The sequence below is a fragment of the Theropithecus gelada genome, chromosome 11 (assembly GCF_003255815.1).
Source record: "Theropithecus gelada isolate Dixy chromosome 11, Tgel_1.0, whole genome shotgun sequence".
In the NCBI taxonomy this organism is placed as follows: domain Eukaryota; kingdom Metazoa; phylum Chordata; class Mammalia; order Primates; family Cercopithecidae; genus Theropithecus; species Theropithecus gelada.
Genome location: NC_037679.1, coordinates 79,952,331 through 79,976,328, shown reverse-complemented (window position 1 = coordinate 79,976,328; position 23,998 = coordinate 79,952,331). Strand labels below are relative to the sequence as shown.

The following is a 23,998-nucleotide window of genomic DNA, read 5'->3' as shown; positions in this document are numbered from 1 at the left end:
TTAAGACTTCGTTTCTAGAATCATTTCTAAGACTATTATCAGCATTAAATGGCAGGGAATAATCTTTTAATGAAACTGATACAGTAAAAAACCAGTTCCTTTAGAGGTTAAGACCAGTTTTTAAAAATTTCCTAAAGTTTTATGAAAGTTGTTATTGTAAAATATACGTAACATACAATTTAAAATTTACCATTGAACTGTTTCTAAGTGTACAGTTCAGTGGCATTGAGTACATTCACTTACGTTTTGTGCAACAGTCACCGCTATCCATTTCCAGACCTTTTTCATCATCCCAAAGAGAGACTCTGTATGCATCAAACAAAAACTCCCCATTCCCCTTCTCTCCAGTCCTGGTATCCGCTATTCTGCTTTCTCTTTCTATGAATTTGCCTAATCTAGGTCTGTCATATGAGGTGAATCATAACAATATTTGTCTTTTTGTTTCTGGTGTATTTCACATAGCATCATGTTTTTGAAGTTGATTTATGTTGTAGCATGTATCAGAATTTTCTTCTTTTGTAAGGCTGAATAATATTTGATTGGATGGCCGTACCACATTTTGTTTATCCATTCCTTCACCGGTAGACACTTGGGCTACTTCCACCAACCCAACCCATTATTCACAGCCAAGCCATTGTGAAAATTGGTGTACAAGTATCTGTTTGAGTCCCTGCTTTCAATTATTTGGGGCAAATACTTAGGCTTCATTAAGTTTTATGAGCACATATCCTGAGAGGATATTTAGATATTCAGTAGCATTTTTCTTATGAAATAGTAATTTCAACCAGCTTGTTAACACAGATTTTTGCGAGTTTTTAAGGAGATTTATTTTGTACAAGTTCTAAAGCAGTCTTGGATTGTGATACAAAGATACCTTCAAAAGCTGCATTATAATTTTTTTTCTGTAAACTAGTCCCTTGGCCAAATAAAAATGCAAAACTGCTTTATCCAGCTTGTACCTATTGGCATTGTCTGAGGAAACCAGTTGCCTAATTTTTTTCCCTTACCTTATGTTTGCTACAGCCAGTACAGGGCTGTTTCTGGCTGCAGTGTTGAACACAGAAACTGCAGTGTGTTGCTGGTTGTATGCTGAAATCACGATAAAATGCACATGCTTTTGAAACTATGATGTGAGGACCTGTCTTAGAGGATAATTCATAGGAAAAAGTTGAAGCATATTGCCATCGAAGCCTTTAATGTAGGGTCTTCTTTCTGTTTCACCCCTGCCCCCGCAATAAATCCTTTCTTATCTATCCTAGGCAATAAGATGTATTAGAAAACAAAATTACTCCAGATCATCTTGACTGCCTTGAAGAGTAATACCTTTCTTTCATATGAATTTGCTCAGTCAGCAGATTTTGTATCTCCGATGGAAGTAATCATTTTTTCATTGTACTAGTCTTGGTAAAATATAAAATATCAACATATAGTGTATTTCATATATGTCTTGCCATGAAATATTTTGTGATAATGCAGGGATAATATTTTGATACTTTTGCAAAGATGGGGATCTCCCTATGTTTTTCAGGTTGGTCTTAAACTACTAGGCTCATGCACTCCTCCTGCCTCAGCCTCCCAAAGTGTTGGGATTACATGCATGAGCCACTGCGCCCAGCCTTAAGTAACTGTTTTATTGGCCGGGCGCGGTGGCTCAAGCCTGTAATCCCAGCACTTTGGGAGGCCGAGGCGGGTGGATCACGAGGTCAGGAGATCGAGACCATCCTGGCTAACATGGTGAAACCCCGTCTCTACTAAAAATACAAAAAACTAGCCGGGCGTGGTGGCGGGCGCCTGTAGTCCCAGCTACTCGGAGGCTGAGGCAGGAGAATGGCGTGAACCCGGGAGGCGGAGCTTGCAGTGAGCCGAGATCGCGCCACTGCACTCCAGCCTGGGTGACAAAGCGAGACTCCGTCTCAAAAAAAAAAAAATAAAAAAAAAAATAAAGTAACTGTTTTATTTACTACTTGTACCTTGCACGTAAATGGTTAAATTTAATAAATTTTTATTTGATAAGATACCTATTCTGTTATTAAGCTTATAATACGTATTTGGTTTTTTCCTTTAAAATATGGGGAAATGTGGAAAAGAATTATTTCCAACATTATGTTAGACTAGTATTTTTAGATAAAGATACAAATTAAGTCCTATTTCAGCATATTTCCATAAAGGGAAAAATGAACATTTCTTTAGGTATGGAATACAAGTCATTTTTTGCATATAATTTTTAAATTTGAAATTTTGGATAGCAAAAAAATTGTAACACCTTTTGGTGTTTTGTGATCTGTAACAATTACATGTGAGAAAGTGTTGGCAGTTTGCATAGCCAGAACTTGTGGGCAATTCCCGAAATGTGGCTCATGGACCATGGGAGATTCCTGAGACCCTATCATGGGGGTCCATAGGATCAAAGTGTTTTCATAATACTACTAACATTACTTGTCTTTTTCATTTTTGCACCTTTTTTCTCATGGTGGCAAAGCAATGGTGGGTAAAGCCTCTGGTGCGCCCTCACCTGAATCAAGGGGGTGGCACCAGGCAATACTGGTAATCATCGTATTCTCCACCACCAGGCACACGGGTTATCTTCTGAAATGCCATTTACACTTAGAATGTTCTTGATGAAGCAGTAAGTTTCTTTTGTTAAATTTCAACCCTTGAGTACACTAAGTGATAAAATGGAAATTTTTAATGATAAAATGGAAAATTTCCACAAAGCACTTCCGCTATATACCAAAGTACCGTTGGTTATCTTGAGGAAACCGATTGTGCAGTCATTTGAGATGCTAACTGAACTAGATTTGTTTAAAATTGAAATAGCATTTTTTCTGGAAAGAATGACTGATGTGCATAGTTGGCAGATAGTTTCTCAAAAACAGATCAAGTGAACCTGTCACTTAAAGGGGAAAAAAGTGTTTTTATCAATGATAAAATTTGAGCTTCCAAGTGAAAATAGAATTTTTGAAAATTTGTATTTGCTACCATGAGCCCCAAGAATGATACTAACAAATATGATTTTTCAGATATTGTATAATGAAAAGAGACAACATCTGGAAGAGCAGCATAACTCAGCGAATCAGTGTCTTCCAGATTACCAATGCATGATGTTACAAAATCATCCATGGGTAAAAAGGTTCACACAAAGTTCAGGATAGTCCAGTGGATTTTAATGTAATATAGTAAAATCCAAAAAAATCCACTGAGATAGTTTCAAATTCAACATTGCAGTAATGTTTAAGAAATTACTACTTGTTGAAATTTAGTGTAGTATCAAAGAAGAATATTGATAGTTATCTGAAAAGGCTATTAAGTACTCCTTCTTTTCCAACTATCTGTGTAAAGCTGGATTTTTTCATAGAGTTCAGTTCAAACAACATATGGCAGTAGATGGAATGCAGAAGCCGATATGAGAATCCAACTATCTTCCATTAAAGCTAGACATTAAAGAGGTTTGCAAACATGTAAAGAATGTCCCTTGTCTCGCTTAATTTTTTTGTTCTGTTTTGGAAAATAGATATTTGCCCTTTAAAAAATGTTTTTTATGTTAACATGTAATGGTTTTATTATGTATAAGTAAATTAATACTTTAACTTTTTCTCAGCTTTAATTTCTAATACAGTAAATACTACTAACCCACATGTACTAAAGCTCTTTGGGAGTCCTCAATTTTAAGAGTGTAAATTGTTTTGCAGCCACAAAGTTTGAGAAGTGCTGGTCTAAGGCAATGTCTGTGCAGTGTTAGAATAGTGGTTGCTTGGTTTTGGGGTGGACAAGAATGCTTTCATTGTATAGCTGGAAGGCTGACACATAGAACACGTTATAGAACAGTACTCTCTGTGTCTCAGTTTGGCATGATTTTTAGCAGGATATGTGTTATAAGCACTTGCTGGTAAAGCAGCTAGAAATAGATTTTTGACCATAGAGCAGTTACTAAAATCCAGCATGGCTCTAAAAATCTTAGGGTTTAGAGTTTAGTCTTGTATATGAGAGACATGTCTGGTAACTCTTTGTCTATTAAGGTAAAGGCTTGGAATGTAGTTAAAGAATTAGTGGTCTTCATAATGAATATATAAAATATTTCAACTGAACAGCTGGCCTATATTGATACGTCAGTTGACAAAGTCTTCAAGACTGTTTTCAGTGCATTTGGCTAACCTGATTTCGGCATGTCTCAAATGCATGTATTTAGTTTCTTTCTGTGTTTCAGTAAGAATTCCTTTATCTCAGAATAGAGTAGTTCCTGTCTTTCATGTCCGTCCGGAACCTCTGGGAACAGACACCTCAGTAGGAGGGCCTGAAGAATGACCCATTTCTGTTGATGCTTTGGTAGAGTCTGAAATGTAGGATAGGGAGAGACTGTGAAATAAGATTGTGAGTTTTGATTTCCTATTATTGGCCAGACTTACCCACCCTTTTTCCTTGGAATACCTTTTCTTCCCTGCCTGCTCCATTTGTCATAGTCTTACCCCAGTTCCCCAAACTGCAGTTGCTGTAGTAAAATCTGTGTCTGTTTCTGAAATGCTGATGAAGGCTTTCATTCTTTGTTTGGGCAAAGAGCAGAACAGAGGATGATACAGGAGGGGCCCTATTCCTCCCTGTCGTTACCAGCAGTGAAAACCTTTAGACATTTTTGAAACCTCTCTGTGCTCATTTTTATGAGCTTGTAGAGTAGGTGAAAATTGAGCCTACTTCAGGAGACCAAGGGCATAAACAAATATTGGAAAAAGCAGTCTAGCAGAGGGAAAATGAAGAGTTTGTAAGTTAGCCTTAGGGCTGGCCACATTTTTTAAAAAGACCCTAGAGAAGAATTTCCCATGGGTTGAATAAACGAACCAGAGTTGCTACCCAAGGTAAGATGATGGCTTACCTTCATATATATCTACTAGAGTAAGGTAAGATTTATATTAAGCCATTTTTAAATCTGTAAATATTGGGTGATTAAAAGAGGAAAATACCAGTTTTAGTCACCTGGAAACAGGGTCATCTTTGGCAGTGCTGATTTACCTATGTCAATGATGGGCAAAATGAAAGATGGAAAGAGTATTTCAGGTAATATTTCTGTTTTTTGAAAGTAAAACAATATAAATACAGACTTTAAATTTTTTTGAGACAGGATTTCGCTCTGTCACCCAGGTGAAAGTGCAGTGGCATGCTCATAGCTCATTGCAACCTCAAACTTGTGGGCTCAAGAGATCCTCCTACCTCAGCCTCCCAAGTAGCTGAAAGTACAGGCGTGCCCCACCATGCCTGGATAATTTTTTTTTTTTAATTTTTCATAGAGTCACATCTAATTTTGTTGCCCAGGCTGGTCTTGAACACCTGGGCTCAAGCAGTCCTCCTACCTCGGACTTGCAGGCATGAGCCACACACCTAGCCAAAACCTAGACCCTTGAAAAATTTAATTGGGCTTTCAAGTTTATCTGGGCCCAAAGAGGATTTTATAGATAATAGAAAGATATAAAGGATTGCCCAGGGAGGATTACGTAGCTAATTACTGTATAATTACAGATAGAAACTTCAGTTTGTCATCCAGTTTTGGGCAGATATTGAAGTCAATTTGGGAGACTCTGGAATTAGGCCACCTAAGATCAGAAGTGCATCTGGCTCTTGATCTTAAAAAACCCTAATAATCACAGAGATTCACAGTTCTCCAAACCCCAAAATGAAAACCCAGAAGTTTTCTCTGATTCTTGTGGCAGCAAAACCTGACCTAAATTGATATGAAGCTATTTATAACCTTTATGCTGTTTCGTGTGAATATTCCTGTTTCACTACAGAAATATTAGTATTTGATTACAGATTACTGCTCCAGACTGCAGTAATGGGGGTGTTTTCTTTGTAAAACTCCAAAAAATTCTGAATCAATTTGTTCTCGAGGCATTTTTTTGGATAAGGACTTCTAGACATGTAGTACTTGTAGAGTGATGTGAGAATTTAAAGTGTTAGATGTTGTTGCTATTACCACTAATAAAAGTCCAGAACCCTAGTTTTGAAATATAACGTATCTTTCTTTCTTTTTTTTTTTTTTGAGACAGAGTCTCGCTCTGTTGCCCAGGCTGGAGTGCAGTGGCGCAATCTCGGCTCACTGCAAGCTCTGCCTCCTGGGTTCACACCATTCTCCTGCCTCAGCCTCCCAAGTAGGACTGGGACTACAGGCGCCTGCTACCACGCCTGGCTAATTTTTTGTATTTTTAGTAGAGACAGGGTTTCACCGTGTTAGTCAGGATGGTCTCCATCTCCTGATCTCATAATCCGCCTGTCTCCGCCTCCCAAAGTGCTGGGATTACAGGCGTGAGCCACCACGCCCGGCCCTATTAACGTATTTTTCTATAGAGATGCATGTTATTGCAGTCCACTAGAACTTTTCACGATGATACAAATGTTCTTTATCTGGCCATCCAATACAGTAGCCACTAGCTATAGAACACTTGGAAATGCAACTAATGCAACTTAAGAAATTTTAATTGTATTTAAATTTAAATAGCCACATGTGGCTAGTGGCTGCTGTATTGAACAGCACAGCTCTGTGTAATTCGAGGTCATGTTCCATTCAAACTTTAGTTTTGCTGTCTTTGTAATCATCTCCTTCTACTGATTAAGAATACAGTGCGGACCCAGCAGATTATTAGCCAAGACAGCTATTAACAGTAAGAGAGCAAGAACTGATTTCTTTCTTTCTTTCTTTCTTTCTTTTTTTTGATGGAAGTCTTGGTCTGTCGCCCAGGCTGGAGTGCAATGGCACGATCTCGGCTCACTGCAACGTCAGCCTCCTGGGTTCAAGTGATTCTCCTGTTTCAGCCTCCCTAGTAGCTGGGTTTACAGGCGTGTACGTACCACCACATCCCAGCTAATTTTTTTGTATTTTGTAATTTTGTATTGCAATTTTTTGTAGAAACGGGGTTTCACCATGTTGGTGAGACTGGTCTCCGAACTCCTGACCTGGAGTGATCCACCTGCCTCCAAAGTACTGGGATTACAGGCATGAGCCACCATGCCTGGCCACAAGAACTTGTTTCTAAGTACATCCTAGGCTTAGCATCAGTTGATATTTCCTTCTGTCTCCAGGGCTTTTTAAAGACTTTATAGTAAAGGGTACGTATTTCTACTTGAACTTCACTAAGGCAACCTCTAATGACCTCAACTTGGGTGATTAATAAAATATAATCCATCTATGCTAAGAAGTCCCTAGCCTTAGAGAATTCAAGTGGCAGAAATTTCCCTGGTAAATAGGGAAAAAGAGAACTTCATTATGAAGTTGTTGTAGGATAGCAAAATGTTTCTGCTAACATGTTCACATTTGTTAAACAAATGTTATTTTCCAAAAGTGATTTCTGTATACATCTAAAATGTAATATTATGTGCAATATGAGTGTTTTTGTAATTCCTCTAGACTAGATAGGAGTTGTTAGGGCACATCTGCTAAAGTACAAGATGCATTTTTTTCTAATATTATTTTCACAAGAGATTTGAATGTTCACTAGCATGATGTCTATATTATCTTTACCTGTTGGATTCCATGGTTTTGCCTTTGATAAAAGGTTGTTAGAAATGTCCCTATCTTCATTAAATATTAAATTGACTAAAAAGAGAGGCATAGAGCCGTGTGCCATGGTTCACACCTGTAATCCTAGCACTTTGGGAGGACAAGCCTGGAAGATCACTTGAAGCCAGGAGTTCAAGACTAGTCTGGGCAACATAGTGAGCCCCTTGTCTCTATGAAATTTAAAAATAAAAAAATTAGCTAGGCATGATGATACACACCTGTAGTCCCAGCTACTGGGGAGGCTGAAGTGGGAGGTTTGCTTAAACTAGGAGTTCAAGGCTGCGGTGAGCTGTGATCGCGCAGCTGGGCTCCAGCATGGGAGACAGAAGTCTCTTAAAAAAAAAAAAAAAAAAAAAAAAAGAAAACAGGCCGGCGTGGAGGCTCACGCCTGTAATACCAACACTTTGGGAGGCCGAGGCGGGTGGACCATGAGGTCAGGATATCGAGACCATCCTGGCCAACATGGTGAAACCCCATCTCTACTAAAAAAATACAAAAAAATTAGCTGGGTGTGGTGGCGGACGCCTGTAGTCCCAGCTACTCGGGAGGCTGAGGTGGGAGAATGGCATGAACCCAGGAGGCTGAGCTTGCAGTGAGACAAGATAGTGCCACTGACGATAGAGCAAGACTCCGTCTCAAAAAAAAAAAAAAAAAAACAGGCGAGTCGGCACGGTGGCTGATGCCTGTAATCCCAGCACTTTGGGATGCTGAGATGGGCGGATCACGAGGTCAGGAAATCGAGACCATCCTGGCCAACATGGTGAAACCCTGTCTCTACTAAAAATACAAAAATTAGCTGGGTGTGGTGGTGTGTGCCTGTAATCCCAGCTACTCGGGAGGCTGAGGCAGGAGAATCGCTTGAACCTGGGAGGCGGAGGTTGCAGTGAGCCGAGATTGCGCCAACACACTCCAACTTGGGGACAGAGCTAGACTGCGTCTCAAAAAAACAAAAGAGAGAGAGAGAGGCCTCTAGAGGCATGCGCCAAGGCATCCGTTTGTTTCTACTGAAGTTAGAAACAACAATCTAATTTACTAATTCAGGTTACATAAGATGACAACATGTGAAACATTGAGATACTGCTTTTGTTAAGGACTCAAAATGAGAATGCTGAGACAATTAGTAGTTAAAAGTTGTGCTCATTGAACCTGGAAGTTTTCTATTTATTTTAAAAGAGAGTGCTTTCTGTACTTGTGAAGTTTTCACGTTTTAATTTTGCAGTACAAGGCCAGTAAGGGAAGGCAGCAGGAAAGAGTAGCTCCTGGGTACATAGTTGAATTTTTAAAAAGAGCAAGTTTTAAAAGAACATGTATGCTTCCTGTTTTTGTAATGTGTATACATTCTGTACACAATTTGTATGGAAGGATACACATACCAAATTGTAAACAATGTCTCCTCCTAGGGAATGGAAGTACAGAGAGGAAGGAGGAGGCACTTGTGCTTTTTGCTTTATATACTTACCCATTTTTGAGTTTTCACAATGAACATGAATTTTTGTAATTTTGAAAAAGAAAATTGATAGTTCTAAAAATGCAAATTGGCTATAATTTATTTAAATCCATTTTCTGTATTTTCTAATAAAATCTTTTTGTTAAAAGCTTTTTTGTTAAAAGGCTTTTTGTAAAACTTTTATAACGCCAGGCACATAGTGGCTCATGCCTGTAATCCCAGCACTTTTGGAGGCTGAGGCGGGTGGATTGCTTGAGCCCAGGAGTTCAAGACCAGCCCTGGGCAACATGGTGAAACCCCGTCTCTACAAAAAATATAAAAATTAGCTGGCTGTGGTGGCACACACCTGCAGGCCTAGCTACTTGGGAGGCTGAAGTGGGAGGATTGCTTGAGTCCAGGAGGTGGAAGTTTCACTGAGCCAAGACCGTGCCACTGCACTCCAGCTTAAGCAACAGGTGAAACCCTGTCTCCGAAAAGAAACAACAACAACAAAAACTTTTATAATGATAGTTTGAATTGAAAATAGTATATGAATTTTCAAATAACATCATAAAACAAGCTATAACTTCTAGTTACATGGTATTTGGTATGGTTTGCAAAATTGTTAGAACTTTTTAAGATCTTAGTATAAATTATAAAATACCGTGTACAATATTAGGGGTGAACTTTAATCAGATTTTCTTGTATAGGTTTATTTGAAAGCTAAAACAAAACTTAAGTTAGAAGAAACCATTAAACATCTGAACACTTTTTTGAAATCAGGCATTTAGTTCTGCAGTGGGGGACATGCTGACTGCCAGGATATGGAGGTGAGATCTGGCAACCTTAGTCACACTCTTGTATTTTGCATGTGGTCAGACCTTCATCTAGAAAAACAGACTATGAAGAAAGTCAGTAACTATGGCTACTCAGAGGCTAGAGCACAGCACAGAAGATCTGTCAGAGAGGAGGAGCTGGTTTTTGAAAATTTAATCCAGGCCAGGTGTGGTGGCTCACGCCTGTAATCCTGGCACTTTGGGAGGCTGATATGGGTGGATCACCTGAGGTCAGGAGTTTGAGACCAGCCTGGGCAACCTGACAAAACCCCGTTTCTAATAAAAATACCAAAAATTAGCCGGGCATGGTGGCAGACTCCTGTGATCCCAGCTACTTGGGAGGCTGAGGCAGGAGAATTGATTGAACCCAGGAGGCGGAGGTTAAAGTGAGCCGAGATCGCACCATTGCACTCCAAACTGGGCAACAGAAAAAAAAAAAAATCCAGACTTCCGGAAGTCTGAGGTTAAGAGTTTCTAGAGAGTCTCCATTGATTTGAGAGATGTAGCAAAACAATTAAACAATAGTATCAGACTTTCAGGCAGTGAATTTGGGAAGTGTCGATATTTAATCTGCCTTGAGGATAGTGACAATATGCTTCAAAATACAAAGGATACAAAAAAAAAGTCATCCAAGTAAGACACCATCAGAAGAAAAGTTCCTCAAAAGATAGCCGCCCTTGTTTTTTTATAGCTCTAGAGTCTGGAGAAAACTTTAAATTGCCTTTTAAAAATACCTACCGGCCTTTAATCATACAAAAAAGCTGCTCAATCTCACTTTAATTTTTAAATTTGAATTACAATTTTAATTAATACAAATAAAAACCATACTGAGATACCGGTTATCATCTCTCAGATGGGTAAAATTCAAAAGTTAGACAATACTCACTTTGGAAAGCAGGAACATCTAGTTCATTACTGATGAGAGTGTGAAATGGTATAACTTACTCTCTGTAGGGCGCATTGGCAACATCTGTCAGATTGCAAGTGCATTTCCTCTTTGAGCCAGCAATCTGACTTTGAGGAATGTTATATAAATATGTCATTTCATGTGTGTTAAATGCAGGTATAATTTACAAAGCCTGTTATTACAGAATTACTTGTTAACAGCAGAGTTTTTGGAAACAACCCTAGTGTCCACCTGTAAAGGACTTGTTCTAAAAAAAAAAAAAAACAAAAACAAAAAACAAAAAACTGTGGTGCATCTACACAGTGGAATACCATGCTGCTGTTTAAAAGAAAATTTTAAAAAGGAAGTTCTCCACATCCGGATACAGAAAGATTTCTAAGCTATATTGTAAAAGGGGGGTAGAGGGAGATACTGAGCAGTATATTTAATATTCCACCTGTTTCATAAGAAGTGGTGAGAAATAATGTTCTTATATTGTATATTTACTCCAAAAGGCTAGATAAGAAACGAAAAAATATGGTTATTTAAAAGTTATCTAAAAATGACTGAGAGGGTGGGGGTTGGGGGATGGCTAGATGGGCATAAGACCTCTGTGTATGTACTTTTTAATATACTTTTGATTTTTGTATGACTATATAACCTAGTCATAATTTTTTTTAATTTTAAGAAAATGTTCCTTCTTGATTTTGGAATTTTGAAAGATGTGTGCAAAGATTATGTCATACAGCAAGAAACATAAGTTTAGAATAAAGAGAAATTGATGAAGTTCATTTTCCTAATACATGATACGTGATAGCTTAAATATCTGTTGGTGTGTAAGCCTTGTCTACATAATCTGGTTGTTCAAAAGAGGACCCTGGACAGCCACAGCTGCGTCATTGCTGGATGGGACCCAACAGAGAGGCTCGAGTGGCCCTCATGTCTCCTACCTTCCCTTTCTCCACTCCCCGGCTGACTGAAATTTAGGAAAAGGTAGCACCCCTGTGAGGTGCGGTGAAACAGAATTCATGATCCAAAACGTAAATTCTTGTATTCATCTGCCTCTAGTAGTTTTAATTGTGTTCAGATTGTACCATCTCAAAGACTGGTGTGGGGGGAAGAGAGAAGAATACAATGTACCTATCATTCCAGCTTCATAATTTGAAAAAATTTGCCTTTTCTTTGGTGTATCCCTCCCATGTTTTATTTTCTTAGAGTATTTTAAAGCAAATCTTAAATCATGTTATTTGACCTGTTAAAAGATAAACTTATGTTTAACTTTTGGAGAGTTTTGTTTTGTTTTGTTTTTGAGCAGTGTGTCATGAATCACGCAGCACCAGATCACAAGTGGATCTCAGCTCCATGGAGGGTGCCTGAGGGCAAAACTTTTATAAGGCTTTTGCAGAAGCAAAAGAAAGGCAAACTTGATTGGTTAAAGGAGAAAGTCTCTAGTAGAGATTGATCGGCAGTTTCTGATTGGTAAAGCCCCTGGTTAGGTTTGGTTGGCAGTTTCTGATGGGATGAGTTGGATTTCAGTTGGCTTCCTTAGGAACCCAAGACACTGGAGCCATTTCAGCCTAATGGACTCCCCAGTTCATTTTTTTTTTTTAAACATACCCATAAATATTTCAGGATGTATCTGTAGTAACTAAGGATCCATGCCAGGTGCAGTGGATCTTTAGCCTGTAATCCCAGCACTTTGGGAGGTCGAGGCAGGTGGATCACCTGAGGTCAGGAGTTTGAGACCAGTGTGGCCAACATGATGAAACCCCATCTCTACTAAAAATACAAAAAAAATTAGCTGGCGTGGTGGCAGGTGCCTGTAACCTCAGCTTCTCGGGAGGCTGAAACAGGAGAATCGCTTGAACCCAGTAGGTGGAGGTTGCAGTGAGCCGAGATCATGCCATTGCACTCCAGCCTGGGCAACAAGAGTAAAACTCCATCTCCAAAAAGAAAAGAAAACTAAGGAACCAAAAGCATGCCGTTATAGACCACAGCAGTGTATCATGAAAGTTTATTATATGTCTTATTTTTTACAACGATTAAAGGAAATGTAACGTCCTCCTCTGTATGCATCAGTCTTTCTCTCCTCACTGGGTTCATTTCCAGTCAGCATCAGAAAAGGTTGAGCATCTCTCACCTTAAAAAAAGAAAAATGTTTTAGATCTCCCTTATCCTTATATTTACCCTCCAGCTGCCATTCTTTTCCCTGCACTTTTCAAAATACTGTCTTCATTTCCTTAGCTTTAATTTCTCAACCAATTTCAGTCTGACTCCATCCTCACCACTTTACCCAGTGGTCTCTCCAGTTGTCTTTCTTGACCTCTCAGCAGCATTCATGGTTGGCAACATCTCCCTCCTAATGCAGTGAGTATGAATTGAGTATTTAATGTGTAATATTCTTTATATGAATTCCTCATTTAATCCTTTAACAACTCTTTGAAGTTGTCATTATCCCCATTTTACAGATGAAAAGCTGAAGCTTAGAGAGGCTAAGTAACTGGCTTAACTACTAGTAAGTGGTAGAGCAAGGGATTAAATTCAGGCCGCATTCAATTCTGCTGCCTTTCTGAAATAATCTGCTATTCTGGGTTTTCCTTATCTGTCTCTGTTTCATCTTGGTTTTCTTTGCAGTTCCTTCTTCTACCTGATCTTTACATTTGGAGATTTCCCAGGCCTTGATCCTAGGTCCTCTTTTCACTGCTGTGAGGCATTCACACGCACCTATGGCTTCAGTTACCATGTGGAAGGTGATGAGCTCTCAGTATATATACACTTTCAGCTCAGAACGGTTTCAGTATCCAGCTGTCTCCTCAGTACATTCAAACCTTAGCTTATAATCTGTTCCTCCGGCCAGGCGCAGTGGCTCACGCCTGTAATCCCAACACTTTGGGAGGCCAAGGTGGGTGGATTGCTTGAAGTCAGGAGTTTGAGACCAGCCTGACCAACATGGTAAAACCCCATCTCTACTAAAAATACAAAAATTGGGAGCCAGTCGTGGTGGTACCCCCTAAATGGTACAAACCCAGCTAAGCAGAAACCTAGGGATCACTGCAATTCTTCCCTCTCTTGACTCCCATAAACGATCACCGGGTCCTATTTATTGTGTCCTGTATGTCTCTAAATTATTTTCCTCCCTAAGGAAAGCTCCCCTGTTCTTGGACTGCATCCACCTAATATACATTATCATAGTACCCTGTACTTCTCTTTCCCTCCTTCGTAACATTCTTCATGATTATATTCATTCAGTTATGTTCATTTTTTTTAATTTCTTTAGAGTGAAATTGTTCATTTCTTTAGAAAAGATATTTAGGCAGAGATCAAGGCGTTCTTATTTATTACTGTATATCCCAGTGGCTAGCAGAGTGCCTGGCACGTAGGCAGTATTAAATACTTTGCTGAATGGAAATTAAACAACAACAACAAAAATTTCGCAAAGATTTGTTTTAGGAAAATCCCTGACATACAAGAATGGGTAATGTGGAGGGTGAACTCATGGAGACAGCCTTTAAAACAAGATTTCCAATAGCCAAGCCATAGAAGGGAGCTAACAAATTGGCAGTGGGATTAGGAGAAGTAGGGTAGTTGGGGATGTGGAAGTAAGAGAAAGAAAGGGCTGTCAAGAATGCGACAGATTTTTAACTTTGGCAGCTGAGGGGATGGTGATACCATTCCTTGAGAGGATCAGCTAAGATGGAGAGAATATTTGTGGTGGACTTGTTGACTTTGAAGAACCTCCTGTAGGCCATCTAGATGGAGAAAATCAGTAGGCAGTTAGAAAAATGGAAACGGGGAATTCATGAGATGCAGGCTTTACTTCATCACTGAGTAAAACCAGTAAAATACTATTAGTGATTCAAATGTGATTGGATAAAAGTCTGATCATTGAGACTTTTGCCATTGGCACAGATTTGGTAGATATTTTGATACTTTTAAAATTGGGGGTGGATATTGTAAACATATGCAGAGATGGGATTTTTACATTGATGTCATTTTATATGCTGTAAATATTAACTAATAATAGCTGTAAACCTATCCATTTATTCTTCATGTTAAACTAGCAAATCTCATTTTAATTGTGTTATTTTGTTAATGCTAATTTACACCTTTTTTCCTTCTTAAGATAAAAACAAAGCTTAGTGGGGTGTATAGAACTCATTAGACTGTAAGCTCCATTAGGACTCACTGCATGTGATTTAAATTTTTTTCCTCTTATTTCTCTAGGGCCTATTCCCTGGTGGATTCCAGTCAAGTGTCTACATTTCTGATTTCCATTCTTCTTATAGTCTATGGTAGTTTCAGGTAAGATGTTCTCAAATGGGGTTGATTTAAGTTGGAGGTGGAAGAAGGAACCATTGCTCTGGAAGTGCTGGTACCAAAACTTTGTGAAGAAAAACAGGACTTCGGCAGGAATTGACTCAGAATAGAGAGTTCTGCTATTTGTTTTTTAATTGGCTGCTGTTAAACACTTCTTGGTTGTGCTTATGAGTTTAGCATGTTAATGCTAACATGTAAAAACTAATTGCTTAAAATGCTGATTCTGAAATTAATCACCTAATGCACTCTTTATTGAGAAGGTTAAGGAGAGAGTCTTTGACAGTGATTCTAGAATCTCAAAGGGAACAAAGAGTTTAAATGGAAGGATAATGAAATATGAAATATGAAAAAAAATTACTGAATATCCATGTAATAAAATGACAAAGAGAACATTTCATGTTGTTGTTTTTTTTCCCCTAACCGAAAATCAAAGTATAGTTGCAAACCTGTGGTAGGCTTACGAAGACCAGGGAAACCGAAGTAAAACTATACCCAGGATGCTAATAAAGTTCTTAATCTTTGGCTGGGCACAGTGCCGTATGCCTATATCCAGCACTTTGGGAAGCTGAGACAGGAGGATTGCTTGAGCCCAGGAGTTCAAAACTAGCCTGGGCAACATAGCAAGACCCGTCTCTACAAAAAATATTTTTTAAAGAAATTAATCAGGCATGGTGGTAGTGCCTGTGGTCCCAGCTACTCAGGAGGCTGCGGCAGAAGGAGGAGCACTTCTCCTTCTTCTGGAGATTGAGGATACAATGAGTTATGATCACACTGCTGCACTCCAGCCTGGGCAACGGTGCCAGACTATGTCTCAAAAAAAAAAAAAAAAAATTGTCCTAAAATGCTTGTAAGTAGATTATGTCCTTATGGAAATTTACATCATGTTTTTCTTAATCCAAAGGCTTGACATCCAAGGTTAAGCCGTACAAAATTGCTGATGGTTGACTATTAATATTTTGGCCCACAGAAACAATTTCATATGGTTCATCTTACAATTATTAGGGTTGTGTGTTGTAGCATTACCAGGTATTCTCTCTGATAACCTTGGAGATGCTGAGACTAGATCCTGCTGAGGATCCTGCCCAGCAGGCAGCCATAGGAATAGGAGGGAAAATATAGACACTAGATACGCACTCCCCTTTTCCACTATTTTCAGTCGAGAGGAGCTTTAATGGTTGTATAACTCAAGTAGGTTAGTGGTTGATGAACCTACCAAAAAATGCTGCTTGAGGAATTATAAGTTGAGAACTTCAAAGGTAGTAATAGGGATAAGTGAAATACCCAGGCATAAAGATATTGAACTATGCAGTATTGTGTCTGAATTTTAATAGCTACTTTATAAAATCACAGACTTGCAGTCTTTACCTCAATACTGAGTAAAACAAGTAAAATATTGTGGGTAATTTCAGTATACACCGACCAAAGTTTTAATCACTGAGATGTCTACTGAGAACTCCGGATTCATAACCACTCTCAGGAAGCATTAATCAAACCAGAGGAACTTAGAACCTTATCAATGTGATCTTGATATTTTTCATCTCTACCCTGTGGACAAGTATCTGATTTTTTTCCCTTTGAGTATATAATGCATTAACATTTCAAAAGACTTTGCAGTTAAACACAGAAGAAGCCATGTTTAGACTCACAACCCTAATACTACTTTGAGTAGTGCAGACTACCTTCCATTTGGCATATGTTTATATACTGTATACATTTTCATAGTTGAAATCATTTATATTCTGATTATTTGCACCAGACAAATATTTTCTACAAATTATCTTCATACTGTTTTAGTAATTTGGCATTTCTTTGTGTTACTCATCTTATTCCACTCTTGTTGGACAAGTGGGCTCTTACAGTGATGATAGCTTTATGGATTATTTGCTTTTATTGAATTATATCACCAAGATAAATATCCAGAAGTGGAAATACTTCAACAGAGTATGAAATGCCTCTTACTACATATTATTGTTTTCTGAAGGGCTGTATCATTTTAGGATTGAGCAAGTTTTAAACCAAATTTTATGTAGTAAGTGTATCGTAGAATTATATAGGAAGAAAGGATTTATCTGGTGAACCTCCCTGTTTACAGATGAGGAAACTGGCCAGGCGTGGTCCCTCACACCTGTAATCCAGCACTTTGGGAGGCTGAAGCAGGCAGATGCCCTGAGCCCAGGAGTTCAAGACCAGGCTGGGTAACATGGTGAAACCCCGTCTACTAAATATGCAAAAATTAGCTGGGCGTAGTGGCGCGTGCCTGTCATCCTACTTACCCAGGAGGCTGGGAGGAATGCTTGAGCCCAGGAGGCGGAGGTTGCAGTGAGCGGTGATCGTACCACTGCACTCCAGCCTGGGTAACAGAGTGAGACCCTGGCAACAACAACAACAACAAAAGAAACTAAGAAACCGAAGCCCAAAGTGAAAATGTTGATGTAACTTGACAAAGATTACACAACCAGTTGGTAACAAGTCTGGATTGAAACAGTTTTCAGGACCTCTAACTCAGAACCTTTTATCTTTTATACTTTAATAAGGCATTTCTGCAAAAAGTAAATCATGATGCCTTTAATTATACATTTAAATTGAACTCACTTAATAAGTTGGTGTTTTATGGAAGAGATTTATGTAATTTTGTCTTTAAATGTTTGATAGGATTTACCAGTGAAGCCATCTAAAGCTGGGCTTCTCTTTGTGGGAAGATTTTTTTTGGGGTTTTTTTTTTTTTTTCCTGCTGAGTTCACCACCTTTCCCTTTTTCTTTTCCTTTTTTTTTTTTTTTTTTTTTTTTTTTGAGTCGGAGTTTCGCTCTTGTTGCCCAGGCTGGAGTGCAGTGGCGCCATCTCGGCTCAGCGCAACCTCTGCCTCCCAGATTCAAGCGATTCTCCTGCCTCAGCCTCCTGAGTAGTTGGGATTACAGGTATGTGCCACCATGCCCGGCTGATTTTTGCGTGTTTAGTAGAGACGGTGTTTCTCCATGTTGGTCAGGGTGGTCTCGAACTCCTGACCTCATGATCTGCCCGCCTCGGCCTCCAAAGTGCTGGAATTCCAGGCATGAGCCACCAAGCCCGGCCTCCCTTTTTCTTTTTAATCGGTAAGGGCTATTTTTTATTATGGTAAAGTATATATAACACAAAATGTACCATTTAAACCATTTTTAGTGTACCCTTCAGTACACAGGTAAGGGCTTTCTGAAACACGTCATCTTTTTATTATAGCCATTCTAGTAAGGCGTGAAGTGGTATCTCATAGTGGTTTGGGTTGTATTATTTCCCTGATATTAGGGTGTTGAAAAGTTGATGAGCATGTGTTCCTGTGCTTATTAACCATCTGTTTATCTTCTTTGGTGAAATGTCTAGTCAAAAATTCTCTCTCGGCCGGGCGCGGTGGCTCAAGCCTGTAATCCCAGCACTTTGGGAGGCTGAGACGGGCGGATCACCAGGTCAGGAGATCGAGACCATCCTGGCTAACACGGTGAAACCCCGTCTCTACTAAAAAATACAAAAAACTAGCTGGGCGAGGTGGCGGACGCGTGTAGTTCCAGCTACTTGGGAGGCTGAGGCAGGAGAATGGCATAAATCCAGGAGGCGGAGCTTGCAGTGAGCTGAGATCCGGCCACTGCACCCCAGCCTGGGTGACAGAGCCAGACTCCGTCTCAAAAAAAAAAAAAGAAAAAAAATTCTCTCTCAGTCATATGATTTGCAACTCTTAAATTTTTCCTGTTCTCTGGCCTGCCTTCTCATTTTCTTCATAGTGTCCGTTGGAATATAAACATTTTAATTTTGTTAAAGCCAGTTTACCAATTTCACATTTTATGGATCATGCTTTTGGTGATGTGCCAAAAGCATGATTCATAAAATGTGAAACTGGTAAATTGGCACATAGGTACAAGGATTTTCTCCTACGTTTTCCTTTTTTTTTCTTTTTCTTCCTTTTTTTTTTTTTTTTTTTTTTAAAGATGGTGTGATCTTGGCTTACTGCAAGCTCCACCTCCCAGGTTCACGCCATTCTCCTGCCTCAGCTTCCCAAGTAGCTGGAACTACAGGCACCTGCCACCATGCCCAGCTAATTTTTTGTAGTTTTTAGTAGACACGGGTTTTCACCCTGTTAGCCAGGGTGGTCTTGATCTCCTGACCTCGTGATCCACCCGCCTTGGCCTCCCAAAATGCTGGGATTGCAGGCGTGAGCCACTGTGCCCAGCTCTCCTCCGTTTTCTTTAAGAAGTTTTATAGTTTTTCTTCTTACATTTATGATTCATTTTGAGTTTTGTGTATGACATGAGGTACAAATTTAATTTCATCTTTATAAATGTGGTTATCCAGTTGTCCCAGTACCATTTGTTGAAAAGACTATACTTACCCATTGAATTACCTTGGCACCATTGTCAGAAATGCGTTGTTGACATGGTGGCATGCACCTGTAACCCCAGCGACTCGGGTGCTCAGGTGGGAGGATCACCTGAGTCCCAGGTGTTTGGGGTTACAGTGAACTGTGATCGCACCACTGCACTCAAGCCAGGGTAACATAGCAAGACTCTGTCTCTTTAAAAAAAAAAAAATTCGACCATAAAAGTAAAGATAGTTACTAGGTCTGGTCTGTATGTCTCTTCTTATGCCAGTGCCAATGTCTTGATTGTTGTAGCCTTTAAAGTAAGTGTTGTTCTTTTACAAATTTGTCTGGCTACTCTGGATCCTTTACATTTCCATATAAATTTTAGGTTCAGCTGGTCAGTTTCTACCACCCCCCCCAAAAAAAAAAAAAAAGCCTGCAGGGATTTTAGTAGGCATTGTGAATCTGTAGATCAGTTTGAGGAAAATTGCTATCTTAATGAAGATCACTTCCTATCCATGGATGTGGAATGTGTCTCCGTTTGTTTAGATATTCTTTAATTTAGATACTTTAGATATTCTTTAATTTCTATTAATAGTGTTTTGTAATTTTCAGTGTGCAAGGCTTCCACTATTTTGTTAAATTTATTCGTAAGTATTTTTTTACTTTTTGATGTTATTTTTGATGAATTTTTTTCTTCATTTTGGATTGTTCATTGCTAAGTATATAGAACTACAACTGATGTGTATTCACCTCAAATACTGTAGCTTTGCTGAACTCATTAGTGCTGGTAGTTTTTTGTCTATGATTCCTTAGAATTTTCTGCACATAGGATGATGTGGTCTGCAAATAAAGACAGTTTTGCTACTTGTTTCAATTCTGAAAGACTTTGTCTTTTTACCTTTTTCTCCCTTCTTGTACAGTGTTGAATAGAAGTGTCAAAGGCACACATCCATCCTTGCCCTGTTCCTAATCTTCAGGGAAAGCATTTCCCATTAAGTATGTAGTTAGTTGTACATTTTTCATAAATGCCCTTTATCAGGTTGAGGAAATTTCTTTTATTTCTAGTTTGTGGAGAGTTTTATTATGAATGGGTATTGGATTTTATCATGTGTTTTCATGCCTCTATTGAGATGATCCTGTGGTTTTTGTCTATTCTGTTAATATAGTATTTTTAACAGCTTTATTGAGATATAAATACCATAAAGTTTGGTCACTTAAAGTATACAATTAAGTGGGTTTTAGTATATTTACAAAATTGTGCAGCCATCACTGTAATCCAATTTTAGCACATTATCCCAAAAGAAAATTTGTACCAGTTAGCAGTCATTCCCATTCCTCTTTCCCTACCCACCAGCCCTAGGCAACCATGAATCTAGCTTTTATCTCTATAGATTTGCCTATTCTGGACCTCTCATATAAGTGGATTCATACAGTATGTGACCTTTTGTTACTAGCTTCTTTCACTTAGCATAGTGTTTTTGAAGTTCATCCATGTTGTGGCATGTTATCAGTATTTCATTCCTTTTTATTGCTGAATAATATTCTCTCTTGTTTTTCCATTCATTGGTTGATGGACATTTGGGTTGTTGCCCTTTTTTGGCTTTTATGAGTAATGTTACTGTGAACATTTGTGTACAAGTTTGTGTGGACATAACATTTATTGCCCTCAAGCAGATACCTAGTAGCAGAATTGCTGAGTCTAATGGTAATTCTTAGTCTTAACATTTTAAGAAATGCTTCTGTTTTCCGAGGCAGCTATGCTGTTTTACATTCCCACTAGCAATGTATGAAGGTTCCAATTTCTCCACTTCTTCACCAACACTTGTTATTGTCTGTCTTTATGATTATAGCTATTCTGCTGTTCTGGTGGGTATGAAGTGGTATCTCTCTATAATTTTGGTTTGCATTTTCTTAATGCATACTGATGTTGAGCATCTTTTCATGTGCCCATTTACCATCTATGTCTCTTCTTCTTTGGTGTCTTTTCAACTCTTTTGCCCATTTTGAAATTGGATTTTCTTCTTGTTGAATTTTGAGAGTTCGTTCTTTATTGTGAAAATGGGTTTTTTATAAGTGCCTCTGGGTTTGTCTTTTCACTTTCTGTATGTTTATAATTGTTATCTATTTCTTGAGTTACTGACTTTTATAAAATATTCCTCTTTAGTAACAGTTTCTGTCTTAACATTGTTCAAAAGAGGCTATTTAGATTTTCTTGCGTTAGTTTTGGTCATTTGTTTTATAACTCTAGCGTAACTATTTCCTTTTTTATAAAGGCAAGCACCTACCAATGCTTTCTTAGGTAGTGAGAGCAGTTCATTTACTTATACCCAAACTTACTCTAGGAAGACAACATCAGGTTAATAAGCCTGCAGAGATACTGAGTTCTTTACTTATACCCAAGCCTGCTCTAGGAAGACATCAGGTTAGGAAGCCTGCAGAGATACTGAGTTCTTTACTAAGAACTATACTTGATAGGATTGTGATGCCTTTCATTCTAAGTGCATATAATTGTAGTTAGGCCTGGTTCACTAGAACAAGTGTCACTGTGGTTCACAAGTGTCATGATGTTCTAGTAGTGTGTAATGTGTTTATCTTTTGAGCTACCCTTTTTGTCATTCCATCATACACAGAAGCCTGAACTTTTTAGATGATGTAGGGAATGATTTTGTCCATTGCAGCATATGTAGACAAGTATTTTTTATATATTTAAGAATTTCATCAATTCACTATTAAATGTTCAATTTATAAAACCACTGTTAAGTTTTCTAGGAACACATATTTAACTTAACCTAAGTTTAACCATGTAGTGTTTACCTTGAATCAGTGAGTCCCCTCACCATTGTACTCACTTCCAATAGTAGGATTATCAAAAAACACATTCTTTTCAAAATTTTTTATAAATTAAATTTTTTTTTCTTATTTTCACTCCATTCTGGAGCTGAGAAAAAAATATTCTTAAAATATGAAGGGTAAAAATTTCCATTTGCTTTTCTCCTCCAGTATTCATAGTGTCCTCAGGTATCGGAATGCAAATGGATGAACAAGTATAGCTTTCAATAAACTGATATGCTCCCACCTCCATTTTGCTTCCTACAATTGTTTATTTGTGCTCTGCACTGCCCTATTCCAGAGCATGTACTAACTTTTGCAGGTTACTTCAAGGGAAATTAAAATGGGGCCAAAGAAAAGTAAAAGCATGAGTGGATACAAAATAGAGCCAAAAAAGAAATGTAAAAATGCATACCATAATGCCAGCACCCTTGTTACTAATGGTTCACAAAGACCACCATAAGGTTTGTAGCAGCCAGCTTTAAAAAGAAAGAATGTAAAACTCTCTCAGCTTCCTTCAATCAGAAAACCCCAGTTGTTCAGGTGAATTGCAACTGTTCTTGGCCTTAAGATCAGACAGACTTTTATCCTAAAGACCTTCGTAAAGAGGATATAACGTTAAGTTTCATTCATTTCACAGTAGGCATTCAAATAAATGTTGAATGAATTATAGTACCTTCAATATAAATTGGTGGTATTGCATGAAAATGTGTTTTAGCAAAAGCAGTTTTGCCAAAATTGAAGGTGCACAGTAGGCAACAGGATGTTATGGTTTAGATAACCAGCTTATTGCTAAGTGTGATCTAAGGTTATATTTTGGGATATCTGGAGAAGTGAACGGGCTGTTAATTCTTAAACTGATTATTCTTGAATGTTGATCTGTTAATAAATATTGGTAGCAGACCAGGCACAGTGGCTCACGCCTGTAATCCCAGCACTTTTGGAGGCCAAGGTGGGAGGATCATGTGAGATCTGGAGTTCAAGACCAGCCTGGCCAACATGGTGAAACTCTATCTGTACCCAAAATACAAAAATTAGCCAGACGTGTTGGTGCATGCCTGTAATCCCAGCTACTCAGGAGGCTGAGGCAGGAGAATCGCTTGAACTGGGAGGCAAAGGTTGCAGTGAGCCGAGATTGCACCACTGCACTCCAACCTGGGCCACAAACTGAGTGAGACTGCATCTCACACAAAAAAAATTACACACACACACGCACACACACACACGCACGCACGCAGCAGCCCAGAAATGTACTCTGTTGCCAGCTAAATACAGACACACACACACATACACGCACACGCGCGCACACACACACACACACACACACACACAGCAGCCCAGAAATGTACTCTGTTGCCAGCTAAATACAGACCTAGTTGTCTTAACAGCACTCATGATCAGAACCAAGGAACCTAACAATACCTAAATAGAAGCCCATGTTTCCCCTTGTCCTGAGGCAGGCAGTAGAAGTTCCCAAGGGCAGGCCTAGAATCTTCCTCAGAAAATCCTTTTTAATCCGTAGCTGATTACCTAAAGTTCTGTTCTTTGCAACTGAATTCTACCCTGAAACAAATTTACATCAAATACAACCAGATCTCTACCTCAGCCACACTAAAACCTTATTAAGGCACTCACAGAATATTAACCTACTTCTTGATAAAGTGTCTGTAATAAACTTCATGTGAAATGTACATCAAAGTGACCAAAACACCAAACTGGAATTTATACTTACACCCAATTGAAAGTTGAAGCATGTTGATGAGTTGTCATTCTATCTGACACTAATTAGCTGACAGGGTCAGTGGCCATCTGGACCTTACCCAGTTCAAGGCTAAA

General features: G+C 38.7%; 1 protein-coding gene across 1 annotated transcript in view; it reads left to right on the top strand.

The window, feature by feature from the left end:
* SPPL3 (signal peptide peptidase like 3) overlaps positions 1-23,998 on the top strand; it is a 143,678-nt gene that overhangs the window by 80,708 nt on the left and 38,972 nt on the right. Inside the window, exon 2 of the mRNA XM_025402490.1 lies at positions 14,913-14,990. Within this exon, the coding sequence (XP_025258275.1) occupies positions 14,913-14,990 (78 nt within the window). The remainder of the gene's footprint in view (positions 1-14,912; positions 14,991-23,998) is intronic.